Source organism: Cardiocondyla obscurior, linkage group LG01, assembly GCF_019399895.1.
Source record: "Cardiocondyla obscurior isolate alpha-2009 linkage group LG01, Cobs3.1, whole genome shotgun sequence".
NCBI lineage: Eukaryota > Metazoa > Arthropoda > Insecta > Hymenoptera > Formicidae > Cardiocondyla > Cardiocondyla obscurior.
In genome coordinates, this window is record NC_091864.1 from 1,619,678 (window position 1) to 1,640,508 (window position 20,831).

The 20,831-nt window shown below is 46.5% G+C and overlaps 1 protein-coding gene across 10 annotated transcripts in view; it reads left to right on the forward strand.

Moving 5' to 3' along the window:
- The window catches only part of LOC139112706 (agrin), a 382,197-nt gene that overhangs the window by 130,398 nt on the left and 230,968 nt on the right, over positions 1 to 20,831 (forward strand). For 7 of the 10 annotated variants that reach the window (XM_070673825.1, XM_070673796.1, XM_070673847.1 and 4 more), the window contains one exon: positions 6,889 to 8,419. The exons of the other annotated variants lie outside the window; for them this stretch is intronic. In XM_070673825.1, coding sequence (XP_070529926.1) covers positions 7,066 to 8,419 — 1,354 coding nt within the window. In that variant the 5' untranslated portion in view covers positions 6,889 to 7,065. The remainder of the gene's footprint in view (positions 1 to 6,888; positions 8,420 to 20,831) is intronic. 10 annotated transcript variants of the gene reach the window in all.

The following is a 20,831-nucleotide window of genomic DNA, read 5'->3' on the forward strand; positions in this document are numbered from 1 at the left end:
TTATACTAGAAGAAACCATGCGCTACGCGTCGCTATTTTTTAACAGACCGCAATTACAAGCGACGAAAAAAAAATAATGCGACTTACCAATCTGCATGGCGGCGGAGTTGTTGAGTTCTGCTGTTGGCTGTAACATAAAGAGAAATATATCATTGTAGACATGTATATTATTTTCAAAAATTAATAAAAAAAAAAATTAAAGTCTTTATTTAATAAAGATTTTATGAAAGAAATTTATGCTCACCTAAGAGTTGCTCCGCCGATGCAGGATGCCTATCCGAGGCCTGCTCCTCCTCTCAGATGGGACGTGACGAGCCATCCTTCCACGCACAAGTAACTCGCGAACGCGTCCGGGTGAAGCTACAATCGCGAAAATTACTTAACAAATTTTTCGACACTCCCGAGTAAAAAAGAATCGTAAAAAAACGCCCGGTAACTATCGGCAGCCCCGAACGACCGACGAACCGGCTGCTGTTCGTAAAATTACTGTTATCGGCGTGCGGCACTTTTTTTCACTCAACGATGCGAAGCAGCGGAGTTTCTCTTGATCTGTAACATAAAAATTACAAAATTACATTGTAGATATTTTATCTAATTAAATAAAATAATAAAAAAATATTATAAAAAATCTAAATCATTAATTTACGAAGAGAAATTGATACTTGCCTTCTGGGTTGCTCCGCCGGTGCAGGATACCCTTCCTGGGCCTCCTCCTCCTCTCAGACCTCCCGTCAGGGTGACTAGCTTCCTCTCAGATTCGTCCTCGCACTGATCCCTGCAAATAAAAAGCCCAGATAATTAGTTAAAACTTCGCGAGTCTACGCAACACGCGTAAGGATATCACTTACTTTAAAGAAAGGAAACGTAATCGCACGTGCTCTCCTCGCACAAAGAACAGAAAGGAGAAAATAGTATCGCGAGGTTTTTGTTTAACGCGAATACGTATTAATTTCGATACGGACACACGTGCTTGCTGTACAGCGCGTAGGATACGTGTGTGCTTGCGCGACCGCTGGAGAAGGACAAAGCGAGAGTGGAAGTAGTGGGGGAATATACCTAACGCGCGGCACGTAAGCTCGCGCTCGCTCTCGCTCCGTTCCTCCCACCACTCCCCGCAGCCCTCGCGCCTATCTATACGTTAGTCTTTTTCGATTTAATTGTAATATTAATTTCGTATGTCCAGACAAAGACGGTACTTCCATCAAGTCGTCCTCGATCTTGAAAATCGCGAAGACCGTCTTTGCCTGGATATATTAATTAAATATTAAAATTAAATTGAACTTCAAAATCGCCGACGTTGACTCTTGCTTGGCGTGAAGCAAACCAAGCGAGAGAGAACTAATCAGCGTCGGTTTTAACGCTAATAAAAAAATATTAAGGGATGAACGCACTTATTTTACATACGATTTTTCTTTCATCTATATAACTTTAATCGGATAGTCTGCAAATATTTTTCATGTAATATCTTCATTCGTTTGATATACGAATGTAGTGAAATTTAGTACTAAATTAAGTATTAGAGAAATACTTCTTTTCTGTAATTACTTTCAAGACTTTCTACGAGTTTTTAATAGCCGCATCTTGATTATTAAATAGAAGTTGATTTAAAAAATAATTTTAAAGAATTAGTTATTTTTATAGTGTTAATTTATTTATTAATTTTTTTATTTTTATTTTATTGTTACCGTCTTTTTTTAAAGCAACCTTCTTCGCCTCATTTACCTTTGTCCAGTTTCGTTTCTTCATATCTCGTTGACCGACTAGGGGAGGACTGAGAGATGGAAACTAATGGTGACCGAGAGAGAATAGTAGGTGAATAGAAAGGAGGGTCGAGTTCTGTTTGCGGGCCGACATTAAACATTCAAAGGGACGGCAAAAAAGAAGATGCATTTGCATCCCGCACTGCAACTGTGGGCTCCCGGAAAAAACATAAATAATTCAAGAGTTTTTACGGGACCGTCGGGAGTTGGTTGTCGGGGGTGGGTAGAGAAGAGAGGGGCCGAGGGGGAGGTAGTGGCGGTGGTATTCGCGACAAGAGCGGATGATTTTGCGGGGTGGCGGAATGTCGGGATCAGTCATGACGTGCCAAACGGTCGAATAAACGGCCGAAAAATGATGCCGATGCCGGTTGCCGCGCGCCGAAACTTTGTAAAGCCGATAATGTTTTTCGTTGTAGAGCAGATTTCGCGCGACGGAATATCGCGCTAAAAATTGTTTATGAAATGGCCGAATGGACTGTTCCGGCAGATGCGCCCGTCGCGTTACAATTTTCGAATAAAATCTTGTGCCCCGAAAACGTAATATCTGTTGCCGTAGTTGTCACGACGCTTGCACGTTTTCGAACGGTGAAAAATCACGTGCGTTAAATCGTTTGGTTGGGTATTTTTTTTTTTTTTTTTTTTTTACAATTTCTACCAGCTAGCGAATTTGGAAGCCTGCATTTTTCGGAGTTTCTACAAAGTTTCGAAGAAAAAAGTCGCGTAAAAAATTGGACGAAGAATTTACAGACAAAAAAAAAATACGTGCTGTCGTATACGTGGCGGTAAATTTATTTATTATTTTTTTTTTTCTCGTTACTATTGGCTCGGAGAAAATCCAGGCCGGAGTACTGGAATCGACGATTGCCTGTAACGTCATTGCCGGGTCTATCGATCTCGCTGGATAGCAGCTCGCGGCCAAACAAATCTTAGCCGAAGTTAATTCAGCTTTTCCACGGGCAAATTGCCGATATGTACGTACGAATCTAATTTCGGTTCTAGTAACGCGCCTAAAAATTGCCATCGAAATCGTTCGAGGCATGTTATTTGGTCTCGTACACGAGAGTGAAATATTCGTGACCGCAGCTGTAAATATTTTCACGCCGGACACGTTTATTTATTTATTTTTTCATTGAGACTTTGCAAAACGCAATTTCATTCTCGATCGTCCGGCGGATGGTTGCATCCGTCGACGAACGACGCCGCGTATAACATGCGTTCAGCAAAACGTCGAAAAATTATTTTCTTAAACGTTTGTTGTAAAAATAAGAATTTTTTGTGGAGATTTTCGAGAAAAAAAAGATAGAAAAAAATTACATGTATCTTCTACTGTAACGTCCACAAATAAAAAAAAAAAAAAAAACGTTTACTTACTTGATAGCACAATAAAAATTACAAAGAATTAATTGACTTTACTAGAAATTTAAACATATTTCCAATTAAAAATTAAAAAAAATAGAAACTATCGTCGAAGAAAAATTTATCCAAAATTTATCAAAGCACGATCTGCGAAATGAGACTTGCGGAGAAACTCTGTTTACACAAGCAAATTGAAGTGAGTAAAGTTAAGCGCCCTAAGGTAATTTAATTTGTTTCTTTCAAATATTTCTCGATATTCTCCGTCTTCTTCTTTCCTCTCCACAAAATATCAAAAAGTATCTCGGCGAAACTTCAACCACGATTTAATATTATCGTGTTCGATATTTTCCTCTAATTAAGTTTGCACGTGATTTAATAAGACGACGCGGTGACACGAGATGAATTTCTCGCGTTCTGATTATAACCAGATGGATCGAATTCATCGCATTTTCGCGTGTTTGGCGGTTCTGATTCGTTTTATGCGAAGTGTTTCATTCTGTGTAGTCGTGGATTGCTTGGCGTCGAACAGCCGCGCATACCGCGATGAAATTATATTAGTCGGCGAGATATGTCGCGCGCAATTTCGGAATATCCACCGAAGTGGCCGTTCGAAGGAGCCGGCGACGAAGCCGAGAGGGGCCCCGGGTTTCCTATCGGGGAAAGTTTTAACGGCGCTTCATTAAGCAAAATAGTTTCGTACGTACGATCGCACATACGGCGTACCGGTATTTGCGGGACGTAGAGGGGGAGGGTGAATTTGAACGCAACGGGAAACGGGAACCGAGAGAATAACGCTTCGCGCGGCTTTGCGTTTGCTAATCCGGACGGCTCGCGGCCCCGAATTGTTTCCGGCGGCAACCAGGGCGCGTTTACCGGCGACAATAATCGTCGCCACTCGACGCGAAACGCCAGAGGAAACGCGCGCGACAGCGCGGCGGCGATGGCGACTGCGGGAGGGCAAAAAGCGAGAGGCGGATTAATTTCGTGTTCTCGTAGCGATGCCCCCGGATATTCCGCACTCTCGTTGCGGGGGTGAGTCAAACGCGGCCGCGGCATTCCCGTTTTGCAAATCCGAATTTTGCCCGAGCGATAGAACGAGGTGGGCGGAGAATCTTTTCGAGCGTGTTCGCGTTAAGAGAGATTCTCTAGCGTCCTATCACTTGCGTGATACTGATAACGGAAAGAGAACAAATCGGAACCCTCCTCTTTCCCCCCTCGGCCGCGTGTCGCGATTTTTATTAAACCCTGTCGTCGCTCTGACGCCGTCCGTCGCGACGAATAAACGCGGCGCCGAATGACACCGCGTGTCGGATTTTAAGCTAATACTAGAGAAAGAGATATATAAATGGAGGACGCCGTTGGTTTGCCGCGTTGGGTGGAAATACCGCGTGTATCCGGTATCAAGCATATTCGGTTCTTGTCAAAACGCTGGCAGGTCCGAACGCTTGACAAATGAACCGCCAGACGTTACGGAGGCAAACGGGGGCACGTTTCTCGTAGTTAATGTCTCTCGGTTTTTTCTTCTTTTTTTTTATTCTTTTTGTTATTTTTTTTCCGCGCAAGGAGCTTATAGACACGATTTTGCGAACGTCAAGTGACATGCGATTACCATTGTCTCTATGAGGTTACATTACGCCTAAGTGCAAGGCGGCCGGGACGTTTAACGACCGGCAATCAGGATCCAGAAAGGAACGCCGCCGCCCGTTTTTTTTTTTTTTCTTTTTTTTTCTCTCGCTTCTCGCCCTATTCTTCCCCATTGCTGCTCCTCCCGCTCTTTATAATTCTTCGCGAAACATTCTTTTTTTTTCCCCACCCTTTTTATCTCCCCGAAAGCCCTCTTCGTCCCGCTCCCCCGCTCCTCCTTCTTCATTCTCGACGCCCATCCCATCGTCGTTTGCATAAAGTGAGCTATCCGCGCTTTTAATATACGCAAATGAAGTTACGCGCCGGAACTAATCATATTTGCATGCGGAACAGCAATCTCCTTTGAGCCCTTGTCATACTTATTACTCCAGTTTAGTCGCTAGAGAAAATTTTATGACGAGCAGCGTCGGCTCGTAACCGGCGCCAGGATCATCGGCGATTGATCGCATTCGCCGGAAAAGCGATGCCCTATCGGGGAACGTTATGCGTTTAAAGCTTAAATATTCTCACTTCGCCGCGTTAAATCGCTTACTCGAAACTATCGGGAAGTAATTACTGATAACGGCGCTGCAATTACGACGTATTGCTCGCGTTTGTTGCGAAGTACTTTGTCGCGGGGACTCCATAGATCGTCCTCTCGTTTCGAACTCGCGCGGGTGAAGCGTGCAAATTACAATTTTGTTCTTTATTATTTTTTTCTTTTTTTTTTTTTTTATATCCGCCGTACTACAAGAAAGAAGTCAAATAACAATTTGGACGTCCGAAGCGCCGCGGTACAGTTAGATTATATCTCCGCTACGGTTATATCTTCAGCCGCGGAGTTTTCGTTTCTCGCAAGTTTCATAATTCCTTCGAACCGGCGGTCACACGACGATCGAAACTTTATTCGATTAAAGTTACGTCGTAATGCCGGCTCGTTCATTAAGGATTAAAGGCGGAGTCAGCCGCTTCGGATGCGATATGACAATGTAAGGCAAACGTCGCAGCCGGTAGATTTGCGAAACACTTCCCGTGGAAGTCCCCAACTACGAGAAACGATAGACGGACGGGTATTCTTGCCGGTGTTCTCGCGGAAACTTCTGGGACGCGCGCGAACGTTTGTCGTACCACTCCGCAATCGCATTTAATTAATTATCGATCGATCCGTCGTGGGCGTTCAATCGCGAGTACGTCCTGCCGACTGACAATGAGAACGGGAACCGGCGGGACGGTATTATATGACTGTAATCGAAAGACTTGGCTCGATAATGTGATTTATCGATCCGGCGTCGATTTGACGGCGCCGTGTCGGCCTATTCAACAAATTAAAATCGGAACTCTATTGAATGTGGACCTCGTTAAAATCCTCGAACCAAGGGTGCTTTCTCCGGAGAATGTAGCCTAACTTTGAAAAAACGAAGTAGCGACGACCGTATATTTAAATTTGGAATATTTGCCGGCTTTTATTGAACGGCAAAAAGATTTTTTTCTCCCCCGTACATTAAATAACAATGCGAAACACCGACTGCTGTCGTTACTTTATTCGTTGCGTTTAATCGCGACTTGAATTTTCCGGGAACTTCGTTTGATATATGTGTTCGACGGGCACATTATCATTGACTGCGATATAGCCGCATTTCGGTCACGCACGATCGAGTATTATCGTCATCATTGGCTATAGTGGCTATTCGTGAGCTGCCGAGCATGCGGAGGGCAATCGCGGTCTAGAGAAGCGCTTACGGACTATCGCTGCTTCCACCTGCTCCTCCGCTCCCGAATATTGCGCCGAGAGATATACTTGTGTCGATAATGAACCGCTAATAAATACAGGCGCGTGCCACTGCAGCCACTGCTAAATTCACTTCCGCGGAAAGTTTCGAAGCGATTTAAGCCACCGAGTGGCAATTAAAACTTTTTGCCCCGAGAAAATGGATTAATTAATATCGAATGGTTTAGCACAAGTATATTGGCGACTAATCACGCATGAGATGAATTATTTTTAAATTAAATTCTATACGTAATATTCTCCGAATAGCTTACTAATTTACTAACATAATTAATTTCCGAAATCTTTACTGTTACATAAAATTATAGATATTAAGTTTCTACTAACCATACTAACAATTTTTTCTTTTCCCTTTGCTTGCAGATGCAATAATATAATCGCCCACTAACCTCGTGAAGAATCCGTTACTAACAAAACAAAAAAAAAAAAAAAATGCGCTCCTAATTAATTAGCGCGAGGCTCTGATTATCGCTATTATCGGCGACTACTATCCACGGGTCGTAGCGCGGTCTCGCGAAATGATCATGCGAATTCCCGAAAATGCGCAGAACCAGCAGCAACGGCCTCAAGCTCGACCTGACGGAGAACACGCCAGGTAGCTCGTTGTCGCGGCTGCCGAATCTGGTCGAGCATGCGGAGACCTGCCAGGCGCTGTCCGCCGGCACCGGTGAGAATTTGAGCAGCAAACTGCCTAACGTGGTCGAGGGCTCGATGGACTATGGTAGCGAGCGGAGGTCCTCCCGCTATCTGGAGTACCAAGAAATCAAGTCCTACCAGGACCCCCAGTCGTCCGCCTCGGCGGCGCCGGCCTACGAGGCGGCCTACCACGATCAGCCGAGAGGATACCGTAATTATGATCGCAAAGCGGGAGTCGGCTTCGATCGAGAGAATCTCGAGAGGTACGACAACAGGATCTACCCGGAGGACGGACTAAGATATGGCGCCGATCGCCGCGTGGATCAGCGCACCTACCAGGAGTCGGACCTGGACGCGCCCTACGATCGAACCGACGCGCAGAAGCTCAGCAGAGCTTATCCGGAACTCCAGGACCCCAGCAGACGCTATTCGCGCGACTTGACTGATTACGAATACGCGTCCCGCTATGCTGAAGAGACACTGAAACTGGAGCCTAAGAAAGACCACCACCACCATCATCATCCGGGAAAGATCTACGAGCCGACCGCCTCCAAGGGCTACGAATCGGGCGTGAAAACTCACGACTCCGCTTACGACCTGGGCACCTGCGCCGGGCAGCAGGAGCCGCCGCCTAGACAATATGAGAGCAAGTATCACTCGGTCAGCAAGATGTACGGCACTTTGCCCAGGTACGAAAGCAGCAAGTCTTACGAGCCAACCTACGAGTCGAGGCCCACCTACGAGCCTAAGTATGACGAGCAATCGTACGAATGCGGCGGTAAAACTTACGAGTCTAAGTACGAGCTTACGAGCTCGAAGAGTTACGAGAGGGCCAAGTACGAGGGCACCTCGTCGGCGAGATATCAAGACAAGTCGTACGATCAGACTTTGAAAATCGGCGAGCTGGGCTCGTCATCGTCCGGCGCGTACGTCAGAAAGCACCAGGATCAGGAGGAGACCGGCGCGGAGAAAATGAACGGATATAGAAAAAATAATTTCGAGGCTTACGGAGTTTACTCCGATCCCGAGGACGACCACGGTTTTTTGGCGGACAAAAAAGGGCCTCAATACACCTACAAGGGCGTCGTGGTAAACGTTAGCGGGGAATCCGCGGTAGTCGATCAGAAACGATCTAAGGACGGCAGGCAAACCGAGGTAATCAGGAGCCCTTGGTGCAGGCCAACGATTCTGCTGCTCCTGCTGGTGCTCCTGGTCGTCATTTTCGTCTTCGTCGCGGGAATACTGTTGTACTTTAATTGTGAGTTTCAGCCAGCCATTATTTAACACGGCGCATTTTTCGCGAGGAAGCAGCGCGCTTTACTTTTTACGCACACTTTTTTTTCCCCCCAAGAAAATACCCGTTCGGCTTTTTCGCTTGTTTGAAAATAATTCGCGAACCGTTTTTTCGCCCGAAATGCACTTCAATGCGAAAATTCAATATTGCAGGTACTTTTTGTAATAAAAGTTTTGTTACGGTTTTTGGCATGCTGAATAAATATCGCATGTAACAAAACTCATTGAGTTCCATACGCGCGAGCGAGAAAAAGAAGCACGATTTATTCGAACGTTGTTAATTTTAATATTTAATTTTATGTATATTTTAACACTTGTATGCCTGTTGCAATTACGAACTTTAAGCGCAGCTTCCGAAAACAGCTTTTGACATCGCTCGTTTATTTCGACAAAAATATTAAACAATATATTTTCTTACTCGGCAATCTTTGCATCGATCGAGTGTCGCATTCGTCGATTTAATTAAATTTACCTTTCCGGCAACAGCTCATTAAGAATATTGTCGAACAAACGTTAGATATCGATCCGTGATAAGGCACTCGAGAGCGAAAAGTTGTTATCACTAAACCCGCAGTTTCTCATTCATCTCTCTTTAATAAATTGCACCATTTGTTCCTATCTAATTATCTAAATACAATTACCTAAATGCAATACAAAAATCAGTTGACCTTTTCAGAACGTAATTTCGCATTTTTTTAGTTCGTGACGTACATTATTAACGTGTTCTTTTTATTTATAAAATTTACGGTATACAACGATTAAAAAAATAAATAAATTTAACCCGTAGAAAATAACGAGCGAAACCATCATACACGTTCTCGCGAGGATTTTATTTATTTCTCTTGAGATAGCCCGTAGCCAATGTATTTTATTGTCGTGCTACACAGCGTTCGTGAGGCGACTCGGTGATAACAGCGGGTGATTTAGCTAATGAGCATCCGATACCAATTATTTACGGGCGTCCGCGCGTTCGCCATAGTAATCGCCGCGACCGGCGCCGGCGACGAGGACGGCGAAAGACGATGACGGAGACCACGACGAAGACGACGGCGACGGCGACGAGCACGGTGACACGTGCCGGCGATACGTTAAGCCGGAAACGGTTACTGTCTCCGCGGCAGTTTTATATGTCGAATTTGACATGCCGGGCACGTAGGGACTTGCCACTAGCGAAACTGTTCGGTCGGAATTACAATGCGGCCAACGGACCGGTGGGTTTAAGGAGAATAGGTAGGAAAGAATGACGGACCGCGCCGGACAGACCAATCCGTTTTCGCTTCGTGTGCGATCGTGTTTGTTGAGGACGAATGGCAACAGGAAGGAGCGCGAAGTCGCATTACATAGGGAAGCTAGCAATTTTCCGTGACCCGGCGTTAAAGGAAAGCTCGTGTTAGATTTAGATGTTTGCCCGGAGCGAGTCGGCGGCGCCCGCCCCGCGATCGAATTTTAGATAATCTTTCGCGCGTAAAAAAAATTTTTTTTTTTTTCCGTAAAATAAAAAAGAAAGAAAAAAAAGCACGAGTGGACGTAACTTTGTTCTTACTTAGTTTACCGGGTAACAAGTAACTAATTGAACAATTTCGTTGATTCACGCGCGCGGCCGCGAGTGATTAATTTCAGCGCCAAACTCGCTAATGGATCGCGTTAAAAAAAATTTTCGGAGGCAAACGCGGGCAACGCGGCGGGCGCGAATGTGTTAAAATAACACTGAACTCCGCGAGCGTTTTCAGGTGAAAACATCCACGACGGGGGAGGGGAAAAAAAAAAGGCGTTAGAATATCCCGCGCTGTATGAAATATCGCGATAAATACCGTCGTGAAAACGTGTGCAGGAGTACTTTTCTGCTTACGCGGTTATGGTCAAGCCCTATATCAAAACCGGGAACCCTTCCCCGCAGATAAGCTTGTTAGAGGATAGCGTAGGATCATAACAGTTTATAGCCTCCGCCATGGCAGTTGGCTGTCTCGTAGTTTACATAGATGGTTTATTTCCAATTATTCTAGCGAATTACAAACTTCGAAGTGAATATCTTTCAGCGCTAAATAAATTAGCATTGCTTAAAAGCCTCAAAACGATATATCAATTTTTTGCGAGACAAAAATATAAATACTCGTACACGTGAGTTGGAGTAATTTAACAATTGATATTACAAAAAAGAAAAAAGTTAAATTAAAAATAAAACTTTAGATATAAATTTGTAATATTTTTTTTCTTAATATAATGCGCTGCTGTATAAATAGATTGACATGTTGAACTTTCGAAAGAATTGCATCTCGCATCGGCTAATAAGTTCCGAAATAACTTCGCCGTAAAGATTTATCGCTCCAGCCCTGTTTACGGGCCGCAGATCACGTGTTATATATATGAGGGAAGATCTACTACATCCTTTAACGACATCCTAAAAGAACGTATCATTCGCGAAATTTATTTTCCTCTAACGTGTAGGTACATTTATTGGAAACTAAGAGACAGAAAAGGGAAGCGATTATTGCGTAATAAATGAATTTCGCCCATAAGAAATTAATTCCAGATTCAAAAGCGATCGCGGAAATAAATACAAAGAAGTTATCGAAATTAAGAAAATTATTTTCTTAATTGGATTAATGAATTTAAAAAAAACTCACTGCTCACAGATTTAAAATGATTACATTAAAATTAATTTTCTTTAAATTAATAGCGCAAATTAATTCGCAATTGTATTTTAACTTAACTTTAAAAATATTGTAAAAATTTATAATTTTTTTTTCTCTTTTTCTTTTTTGTTGGAGTTATTCAATTTGTTCAAAGTTATTTTAACGTTGTAAATTTTTCGTGAATGCTAGATAATAATGTGTAATCAGTATTCGGTTCCCTGAACTTCCTCTATATCCGCTTCTGTGCTTCTTTCTCGTTTACGAGACGCTTTAGCGCGTTCGGCAACGAGCTCCGTACCCGCAAAGAATATAAACTGTTTCGTAGCGATCGTCTCGGGCGGACCAAGTCATCCGCGAGCAACGGTTTTCACACACGCTTCGATTCGTATTTATAATCGAGCGGAGGAGAAGGCAGTCCGTGCATTATTACGGGAAAAATAAAACTAAGCCGCCGCCGCCGCCGCCCACCCCGCGTCAGCTTCTCTCTCGTCCCGGATATCGGGTGTAGTATTCAACATAGATGCTGCATTTTTACGCGGTTTTACGGAACGTTGTCGGTGCCGGAGAACAGTCGCTGTTGTGTTTTATGTTACTGACTTTTATGCCGGCAGCCGTACCACCGTCGCCCATTTATTTATCCCGTCCTTCCAGGGGAATCCATTAGCGGATACAGAGATGGAAGCAATCTCTTTAGCGAACGGTACCGCGATTTTCACGTGATCCGTTTTCGTATTGTTGTATCGCTGGTGTGTCTTATCATTGTTTTCCGCCAACAACTTCCTAGCGAAATGTTAACTAATAATAATAACGTTACATCGATGCTGCTGTTTCCGAAGCAATGTTATTTCGTTACGTTCAACGTGCTGCATTGCACTCGCGACCGTCGACTTGGAAATTGTGAACATCGGTATAATGTTGTTATTGGCCGTTTCCCGGGCTATCGCATTTTCGGTAACGCGCGCGTTGTATAGGGGCAATACGATAAAATTCGTAAAGCACGCGGAAACGCTTAAATTTGTCGAGCAATCAACGTACGCGGCTTGCGGGCGATTCGAGGATGGAAAGGCATACCGTTTTCTTTTTTTTTGCAAATCATCGTGACTCGTCGGCGCGTGAGCCACTTTTTCCTGTCTACGTCTGCTTTCCCGCGCGCGACAACGACAGGATCGACGTTTCATCTACGGCGCCGCGACAATAGGCGTCGACCGATGTTTGGATCGAAAAATTCGTTTCAGCGTTCGCTCTCGCACACAGGCGAGTTTATTTAAAATCCAAAGTTCCTCCAAATCGAGGCAAAATTTAATTGATTCAATTTACCGCCACGTGTAGAATAAAATTTAGAATCTCTTCGATATTCTCTCGCATTTAAACAAAAATTAATTTACGTAATTATTAGATAGTCAATTTGCGAATTAAATCTCAAGTTTAATTAGCGCCAATTTAATTTCTGATAAATTGAAAATCGGCGTTCTGTTTCAAGATCTATCGGGGAATGGGGTATAGGCGACCCGCCTCCGCGGTACGGTGTGGTTAAGGGTTGATTTTGTTGTCCCAAGACACCCCCGGAAAGCCCGTCCCGCCGCGTCCGGCTCTCTTCCTTTCTGTATTTCGGGGCAACTGCGTTTGGCGGCGGTCTGCCGGAGCGTTCGAGCGATTCGGTTTATTTTCGGGTCAAGTTTTCGCCCGGCCGCTTCGCAATCAGCCGGCGCATTGTCCGACGCGGACAATACAACTACGGCGACGGAATCCCGACGCGCGTAGGAATCCCGGAGTTATCGTCCGTCCGCGCGCGGCTTGTCGGGTCGGCGTGTTTTCGCAGGAATTTTCGGAAATTCAATTCGAATGCCGGCGCGTACTGTAACGCCATCCGTGACTCTGATTTCATTGAATCCTCCCCTCCCGCGTTAAGTTGCGAACTATGGTAACTACGACGGTTATGTGATATTTACTTGACGGCAGCGGCAAGAAGTCGCCGCGCGATAAAATTGAACGGTGCAAACAAATGAGATCGGAATTATTTAAATGCTGGCCGAACAAAAATCAATCTTCGCCCCCCTTCCTTCCTCTCTCTCTCTCTCTCTCATTCTCTTTAGTCGCTGGAATCCGCATCTGGCAGGAAACACGACAGTTCTAGAACACCCTATACATAGCCACGAACGTGCAGTGCGACGGCTTTGGCGCAGGATCGGGGTTTAGTATGTAAGGCACGTGTCCGCATCTGCCTTTATGAGAGCTTCCCGCGATTCCACCATTTCGTCCTCATTCTAGAGCAAGCTTGCCGCGCGCGCGGGGGAGGGCGGCGGAAACGGGGTTTCGGGATTAAGGGCGTCGCCGATCATATTAAGGCCGGAGATATCTCGCCCACCCCTCATCCGCCGTCGTACGACCCCCATAAACCCCGCAGTCGAGGTTTGTCCCACATAAATTATAGAGAACCCGCGCCGGCTTCGGGATATACTACCGTCGACGTTGTACCTCGATGTAAATGCCGCCGGTCTGTCAACATATTTGCAGTATCCTTCGTACTGTCACGGGACGGGACGATAATAATTTTACCAACGCGAGTCTCACGGCGTCGATTATCGGTCGCAATTACGGCGCGCGGTTTTGGCAAAAAGTAAACCTCGACCGTCTCCGGTGCCTACGTTCGAGCTCCCGCGGCAAAATGACGAGCCGCGTTAAAAAGTCTGGACGGAACGGAGCGTCGCGAGAGTTACCGCGGTTCAGCGGGGCCGCTTCGCTTCAGACAATCGGGCCGCGTAAACTCGGCGCGTCTGATAAATTTGGCGTCTCGACGAGCGGAATGTTTAACTCGGAAGTTAACACACAGCGCGCGCTTCTCGTTTCTTATCGCGTGCGTTTCAGCATTGCGAATCAGATTGCGGCGTTTGCAACTCGCTACCCTTCGCGCCCCCGGCTTCGGAACATTGTTAACCCGATACGTACTACCGCGTCTCGCAGCTGCACGTGTAAACCGCCGCCGCTCGCCCCGCCCGAGATAATCGCGTTACATGACACATTCGCATGCAGCTGCACGAAAGTCCCGGCGAATTTCCGCGCCGCGGGTGCGTTTGATCGCCGCACGAAAGTTAGGCGGGTAAGATCGCTCGCGTATATCCATCGACTACCGCTCGTTCTTCACTCCGCGACGGACAGCGGGATCCGAGGTGTTTAAACGCCCTTCCGCAATTCCCCGTCCGTTCTACGTTCGACGCGAAGGGCGGAACGGCGCCGATTGCACGAACGGGTTGGAAAAAGGCACGGCGAAATTGGATCTTTAGGCAAGAGCCAGATCGCGAACGCGGTTCGCCTTGCGGCATCTCGTACGAGATTGCGGGCTACCTTTTGCGGGGCACGAACGCGTATAGGGTACCGTTGCGATATTCCATATCAATATTTGGTATCGACATCGGCATAAAAAAAAAAAAGGAAAGGGCGGAAAGAGAGAGGGGGAGGGAGAGGGAGAGATAGAGATAGAGAGAGAAAACGAAATACGGCGCCTGATATTGGAAATAGAAGTATCGATACAGCGAAAACTTATTATTAAGTTCGTAACGTTAACATTTTAATCGAAATTGCCCGCGATCCGCAATGCGATACGAATAAGATTAAATGCACATTAAAGCCAGCGATGCACGTGAAAACTTTGTATAATATTAATGATTAGCGCACACGTGCTGGGGAGGGAGGTAGAGGGAGAAAAAAAAATCGCGCCGATACTCGCTGCATCGCTTTATCGCGGCTCTTGGAATGACGCTTGTAAAATTGGCGAAACTGCGTTGCGGCTGTAAAATTCGTTAGGTTGCGCGCGATAACCGTCGGAAATTACGAGGCGAAACTTGCACCCTTTTAACTGATACAAACCAAATTCACCGCCGAGATAAATTCTCAGGCTGTAAAAGCGCTGCCGGGGCGAAGGGCGAGGGAGAGTGAGCTGCAGGAGTTCGTATGCCGGAGGATTTGAAGCGATTTACCATCCTGTAAAGAGCTAGCGCGTTTGTTTCATGCGATTTCAAATTACATTATTATAAAAGAGAGGGAGGGAGAGAGAGAGAAAGAGAGAGAAACAGAGAAATGTCGTCCACAAGAGAATGTAGCGAAATAGAAAGTTCAGTACTACGGTACCTCCTATTCGTCACAACGGAACATCTTGCTCCGTGTGCCGCATTAAATTAGAAGAGCACCCAAGGTAGACTAAATTTTATGTGAATTATCTCTACGTAGATTCCGCCGGGAACAACGGTGACACGGGAATTTTCTTCCTCGCGGAGAAGATCGAAGATCAAAACGAGTTATTAAATCGCCAGACTAACGTAAGATTCAAATCGGTATCTACGTCGCCGTAACGGAACTTACGCGATAGGGAAACATTCGACTTCGGCTCGCCTTATTACGCGAAACGAGACAGCCGAATTTATACATTTCGATCGATCGCCGGAACCTTATCGCTCCCGATTCAACGGTGTCGCGCTGTCTCGAGTATACGCGTGGGCGCCGGGCGAGAACTTCTCCGGCGGTACCCCCTCGTCCGCGCATGCAAATTCAATCCAAAAACTTTCGCGGAAAAGAAACTAATCGAAGTATCAAGTTGATTTAAGCGCGGCCGTGCCGTCGATTTCGCCCCGGAACCGAGGGGCGGTTTCCGGCCGAGGCGCAAGTTTGATTTCTCCTCTCCCACGTAGATTCGTCCGATCTTTCCGGGATGCGCGCCTCGAATTAACTCCCGCTGGGGATTGTCGAGCGAGCAACTTCGCCTCCTCTTACCTTCCGCCGCTTAGAAATTTGTGACGGGCGCACATTGGCGCACCCTCTGTGTTTCCGTTCATTTTCTGCGTCCGGATTAAGTCTCTCCGCCGTTTTCCCTTCGCTTCTCGCTCGCGCGGCGATTCCGTGATTTTCGGAAGGACGAAGACGAACAGCGGCGGCTGGACCCGACCGATGGTTCACCGGAGGACGGGAGGGTCGCGCCAATCGTTCGCGATTGGGATTGTTCGCGAGTTACCGAGTTGGAGTCAAGATTAATGTTAACTTCGCCGTCGAGTTAATAAGTCCGGCACCTATAAATCCCACCAGCTCCTGGTCTCTTCGCTTTCTCTCTCTTTCTCCGCTCGTCCTTCTATACCGCGTTTCCTCCGTATTTCTCTCTATCTTTTCCTTTTCCCGCGCCTGGTTCTCTCCCCCCCTCCCGCCCCGACGCTCCATTACGGACATTTCCTCTCGCCCTCCGCTTCCACACCCTGAACCTTCCTCAAGGCTTTCTGTGAAACTCGAAAACTTTCGCGGCGAGAAAAAGCACCGCGTATCGGCGGCCTTCGGCAAGAAACTCCCGAGCTTCCGAGCGTCCTTTCCAGGATCGTTCCCTGCAGGAATCTGCGCGCTTTTTGTCGTGATTACTTACGCCAAATAGTTTTCCTATTATGCTATTCTCGCGTCGGCATTTACTCGGCGCCGTGCTTTATTTGCGTCGAGCGGACCGTAGAGAGGCGTCGCGAAATAGCTAATATAGATTATTTCACTTCCGCTGTCTGAACTTGTAACGCGAGGGAGTTAGCTCTCAGCGAGAACTGAGGGGGACAGAGGGGGCGTTCGTAAAGTCGCGGGCGTATGTATTTGTTGAGTTCGTTCCGCCGAAAGCGAGAGGTCCGACATCGATTTTCGCAAGTGCAGTTCTTTTATCACGAGAGAAGCGACGTACAATTCCTATCTCCCGGGAGTCGTCGATTGTTATACATAAATCGCCCGGCGAACCTCTGCGAGCGAAACGCGCGGTAAAGAAAAAGGAATTCTCTTTTGGTTTCGCCGCGAAATGAAAACTCGACCGACGGCGGAAGCCGCGTCTGTCGGTGCAGCGCGGAACCGAGGTGGTCAGCCCTCGCGACGGGCGGAAAGGAGCTCAAGTCGCCAAGAACGCGGCGGCGCTCCTCGGGAAGCCCCGTCGCTCGAGCTGACGTTTAATTTAATAAAACCGTCGCCGGGCCTTTCTTTCTAGCCCGCGATTCCGCGCGGCCGCGGGTTTTCCGCGCCATTTCCCCCTGCCGGGGCTTGTCGCCCGGCCTTGCCGGAACGCCGTGTAAAATTCCTTCGGAAAAACTGCGCGGCCCGGCAGCGGGTGGGCTTGTTAAGGACGTCAAACTTACGGCCGAGAGAGTTCGCCGGAACTTTGTAATTTCCAGCGCGCGCTGATTGACGCTCGACCTTCCGCCCGGCGTTTTTACGAGCCCTTTTCTCGGCCGCGCGAAGTAACGTCACCTGCGCCGGTGTCCCCGATCGGCACGGGGTCGGTCGCGAAAGTTCCGCAAAGTGTTACTTAATTAATTGGTAATAAATTCTGCGGGGTGTCGATTACGATTACCGAGAGACTGTTAGGGCGGGGGCCCCGTTAAACTGGTAGGCTGGAAATTACGCGCGCATTAATTTCGCGCAATCGACATTAATTGTGGTTATTGCTCTTGCTACACAGCGCAGATCATTGTTCGTGATTCCGTATAAATTACTTATAAATTTTTGATGAAACAAAGGGCGCGTGAAACAATGCGAAATTATTTTCTCTGAAATTATCGCGAAGTACATATATTAAACTGAATTATTTGTGTTATTTTTTAATTTATTGTAGCTTTTTTTTTATTAGTCGCGAAAAAAAGAAATGCGTTGTTAAGTCTACATAGATGTATTCATAAGTATAATTACTATTTAATTGGGCTTACGTTTCGTAAATATATTTTTCACGCTGAGCTATTTTAATCCGTTTGTTGGACCCGGATTAGCAATTGCGACAAGTTAAGTAGTATTAATTAATTTAATATTAATTAATATTTAATACCGCTCCTGCGGAATACATTTTCGCTCGCCGCTTTCCGCCCGGTCTTTAATTATTATTATTATTTGTAACGAAAATCAGGCATGGCTCTAGGAGTTTATTCTTAATACTGATGTATGCGATTATGCGACCATTAAGTTTCAGCTGCCTGCTGCCTGTCGCCGGTAGAAGTAGATCGATCACTTGTTCGCGTGACATTAATCCATTATTACAGCAGAAATTCACGACTGCTCGAATGAAGACGGGTGCTATCGGGTAACGTCGAAAGAAATTAATGTTGTAAGCCGGACTCAATATTTTCGCCGTCGTAAATTACGTTCTCACTTTAACCCCTTCGATGGCACTAATATTATATGGTAAACTTTTTGACTTTAAGTTCATTACGAGCTTGTTATTTGTCGAGACAGAAATTCTCTCGACGAGAGGTATCTTCAAAAATTCGATCACCTTTTTTCCTTTCCCCTATCCGCAGGGATATAAGCGATGCTCCGCGCTATCGACGGGGTTTATATTCCGCTCGCGAGCCGCGTGATAATGTTTTCTACTCAACGTCGTTTCTTGCCCCGCTTGATGTATCGCCCCGCTCATTTTATCAGCGATTTTTCTTGCCGCAAATTATCCGCTGGCTCGTTTCACGGCGTGTCGCGGCTCCGGCTTGACCGGCCGTGGACCCGCGCGACAACGCTCCCGGTCCTCACGTCGGGAGTATCTTTCCGTTTGATAAAAATCAGGCGAGCCCAGGCGGCGATCGATTGTCGCGGTCAAACGCTAAAATTTTTATTCCCTCTCGAAAAATCGTCGTGCATGCGCGGAGATATGTTATCGGATTTTACCCGTCCGTGTAAAAATCGCGCGCAAAACGGAGAGAGACATGACAATTTGTCGATACATATGAAGAGATTTCTGAAATAGGAAACTATTGAGTTACAAAGCTGTCGCGACAGTTTCTGCCGCTGCAGTCGTTTGTCAAAGCGCCGTCAGTTTTATGCGATAAACTCGAAAATTTTCGGTTCCGATCTCGCCCGTGCCAGTCGATGCTCTCGGTTCATTTGATGATGTTTACGAATTGACGGCTAATCCGCGGATATTGATGTTTCCGCCGATAACGGTCGGCGACTCGACGCGAAACACGCGTCACTCGTAGCTTTGCATATATTTCACCGTAGGGTTTCGCCAAGTATTTAATAAAGGGGCAGCGGTGACACGACGCCCGCGACTTACTCCTCATTACGAGGCTCGTTTTTTAGTCAGCCGGCCGTTTCGGCCGATTATTAGCGACTGACCGCGTTAACGTCATCACCGTCAATTGTCATCACGGCCGAGGAGTGACGGTTGACAGTTTAATGGAATTCCCGAGTAGGCAATCACGCGGCCGAATTTGCGCCCTTCGTCTCCCGTCCAGCCTTGCATTATTGTTGTATCATCATTCCGCGATCCGTTACGAGATTACTTGGAGCCGAGTGAGAGTGCATTTTCGTACGACTCGAGGGAGGAAAAAAAAGGAAAGCGCTGATGAGAGGCTCGATACTAATACAACGTTCAAGGCGGAAGGGGTAAAAACTAATTGTCACGCACCTAACGCGGAAGGGGTCACGTAAGAGTTCATTAGCCCGCCCTACACAAGAATGTAATATTATCTGATAGGGGGGAGTTTATTCGAAACTTTCGATGGACAAAAGGGAAGTTTCAGCCCGTTTAAACAGGAAAGTCAACCCGGCGGAGGCAAATAATGCGCGAGAATTAAGAAGAAAGTAGAGAGAGAGGCGACTGTTCGCTTAATAATTATATCCCGAGGCTATTCGTGCTATCGTCGCGGAATATCGCCTTTAACTCGTTATACCGTAATTGATCGTATACTCTTGCCCCTCTCGTTTCTCGATTAAAGAGCGAGCTGTTTTCATCGCGACGCGACTACGTGTTTTTTTTTTCTCTCTCTTTCTCTCTGCTCGTAAAAAGATATCGCGTAATCCGACCGATCGTCCGTCAACGATCGGCGGAATCCGTTTTTTCGGCACGCTGGAGTGTTTCATTCACTTTGTTGCGTTTTATATCATTTAACGCGCGCATATCCTCTCTCTTCCTTTTTCTCTCTCTGTCTCTCTGTCTGTCTTTCTTTCTCTCTCGCGGATTTCCGCCAAGGGCGAAAAATCGACACGTCCGGCGTAAGTATATCGCGCACGTGGGCACAGTTACGAAAGACGTGAGCATGGGCCTTCCTCCGGAAGGGAAACTTTCTTCATTTTTCGCCGCGATCGAGCTCGAGGGAAGTTTTCTCTCCCGCTTCTGAAATATCGCGGGAATCAATCGCCGGCGCGAGTGGCCGCGATCGCGGCCCTATTTTCCGCGCTTTTCCCAGAACTCGGAAAAGAAGTAATGGGTTAGTTTAGTCGAGTCGTCAAGCGTGCTGCCATTTACGCGCGTTGCAACAACTCGGGGAGGAGGCGGCTTTTGATCTCGCCCGGCAAGCGAAGTGCGTTCGCCGCTTTAATCTCCTTTAAACTCTCTTTCCCGCACATTGAATGTAATCTAATTTGTCCATAGTCGATTAATTAATAACCGAGATTAAAAAAAAGATACGGCTGCCGGGAGAGAGAATTATCGTACCTCGAAATTCTTACGCACACGCGAACGATATAAGTCCGTCCATAATTGACAATCGGCGTGACTTCACGGGGAATGCGCTCGCTTGTTTATACGCGCGCGAAATAACTAACTGCGCGGGATTCAACTTTCAATTCGGACTGTTTGACTTTTACATCGGAATCTCATCTGTTCCGGCAAACGCGATAAGCAGATTCGCAATCCTGTAATCCGTGCAACATCGAGCGTGCAAACAGTTTGATAGATTCGTAGAACATACAAACATATACACCACCGCGGTTGATCCCCTGCACTAGATATTACCACGGCCAATCAGACTTCCTCCT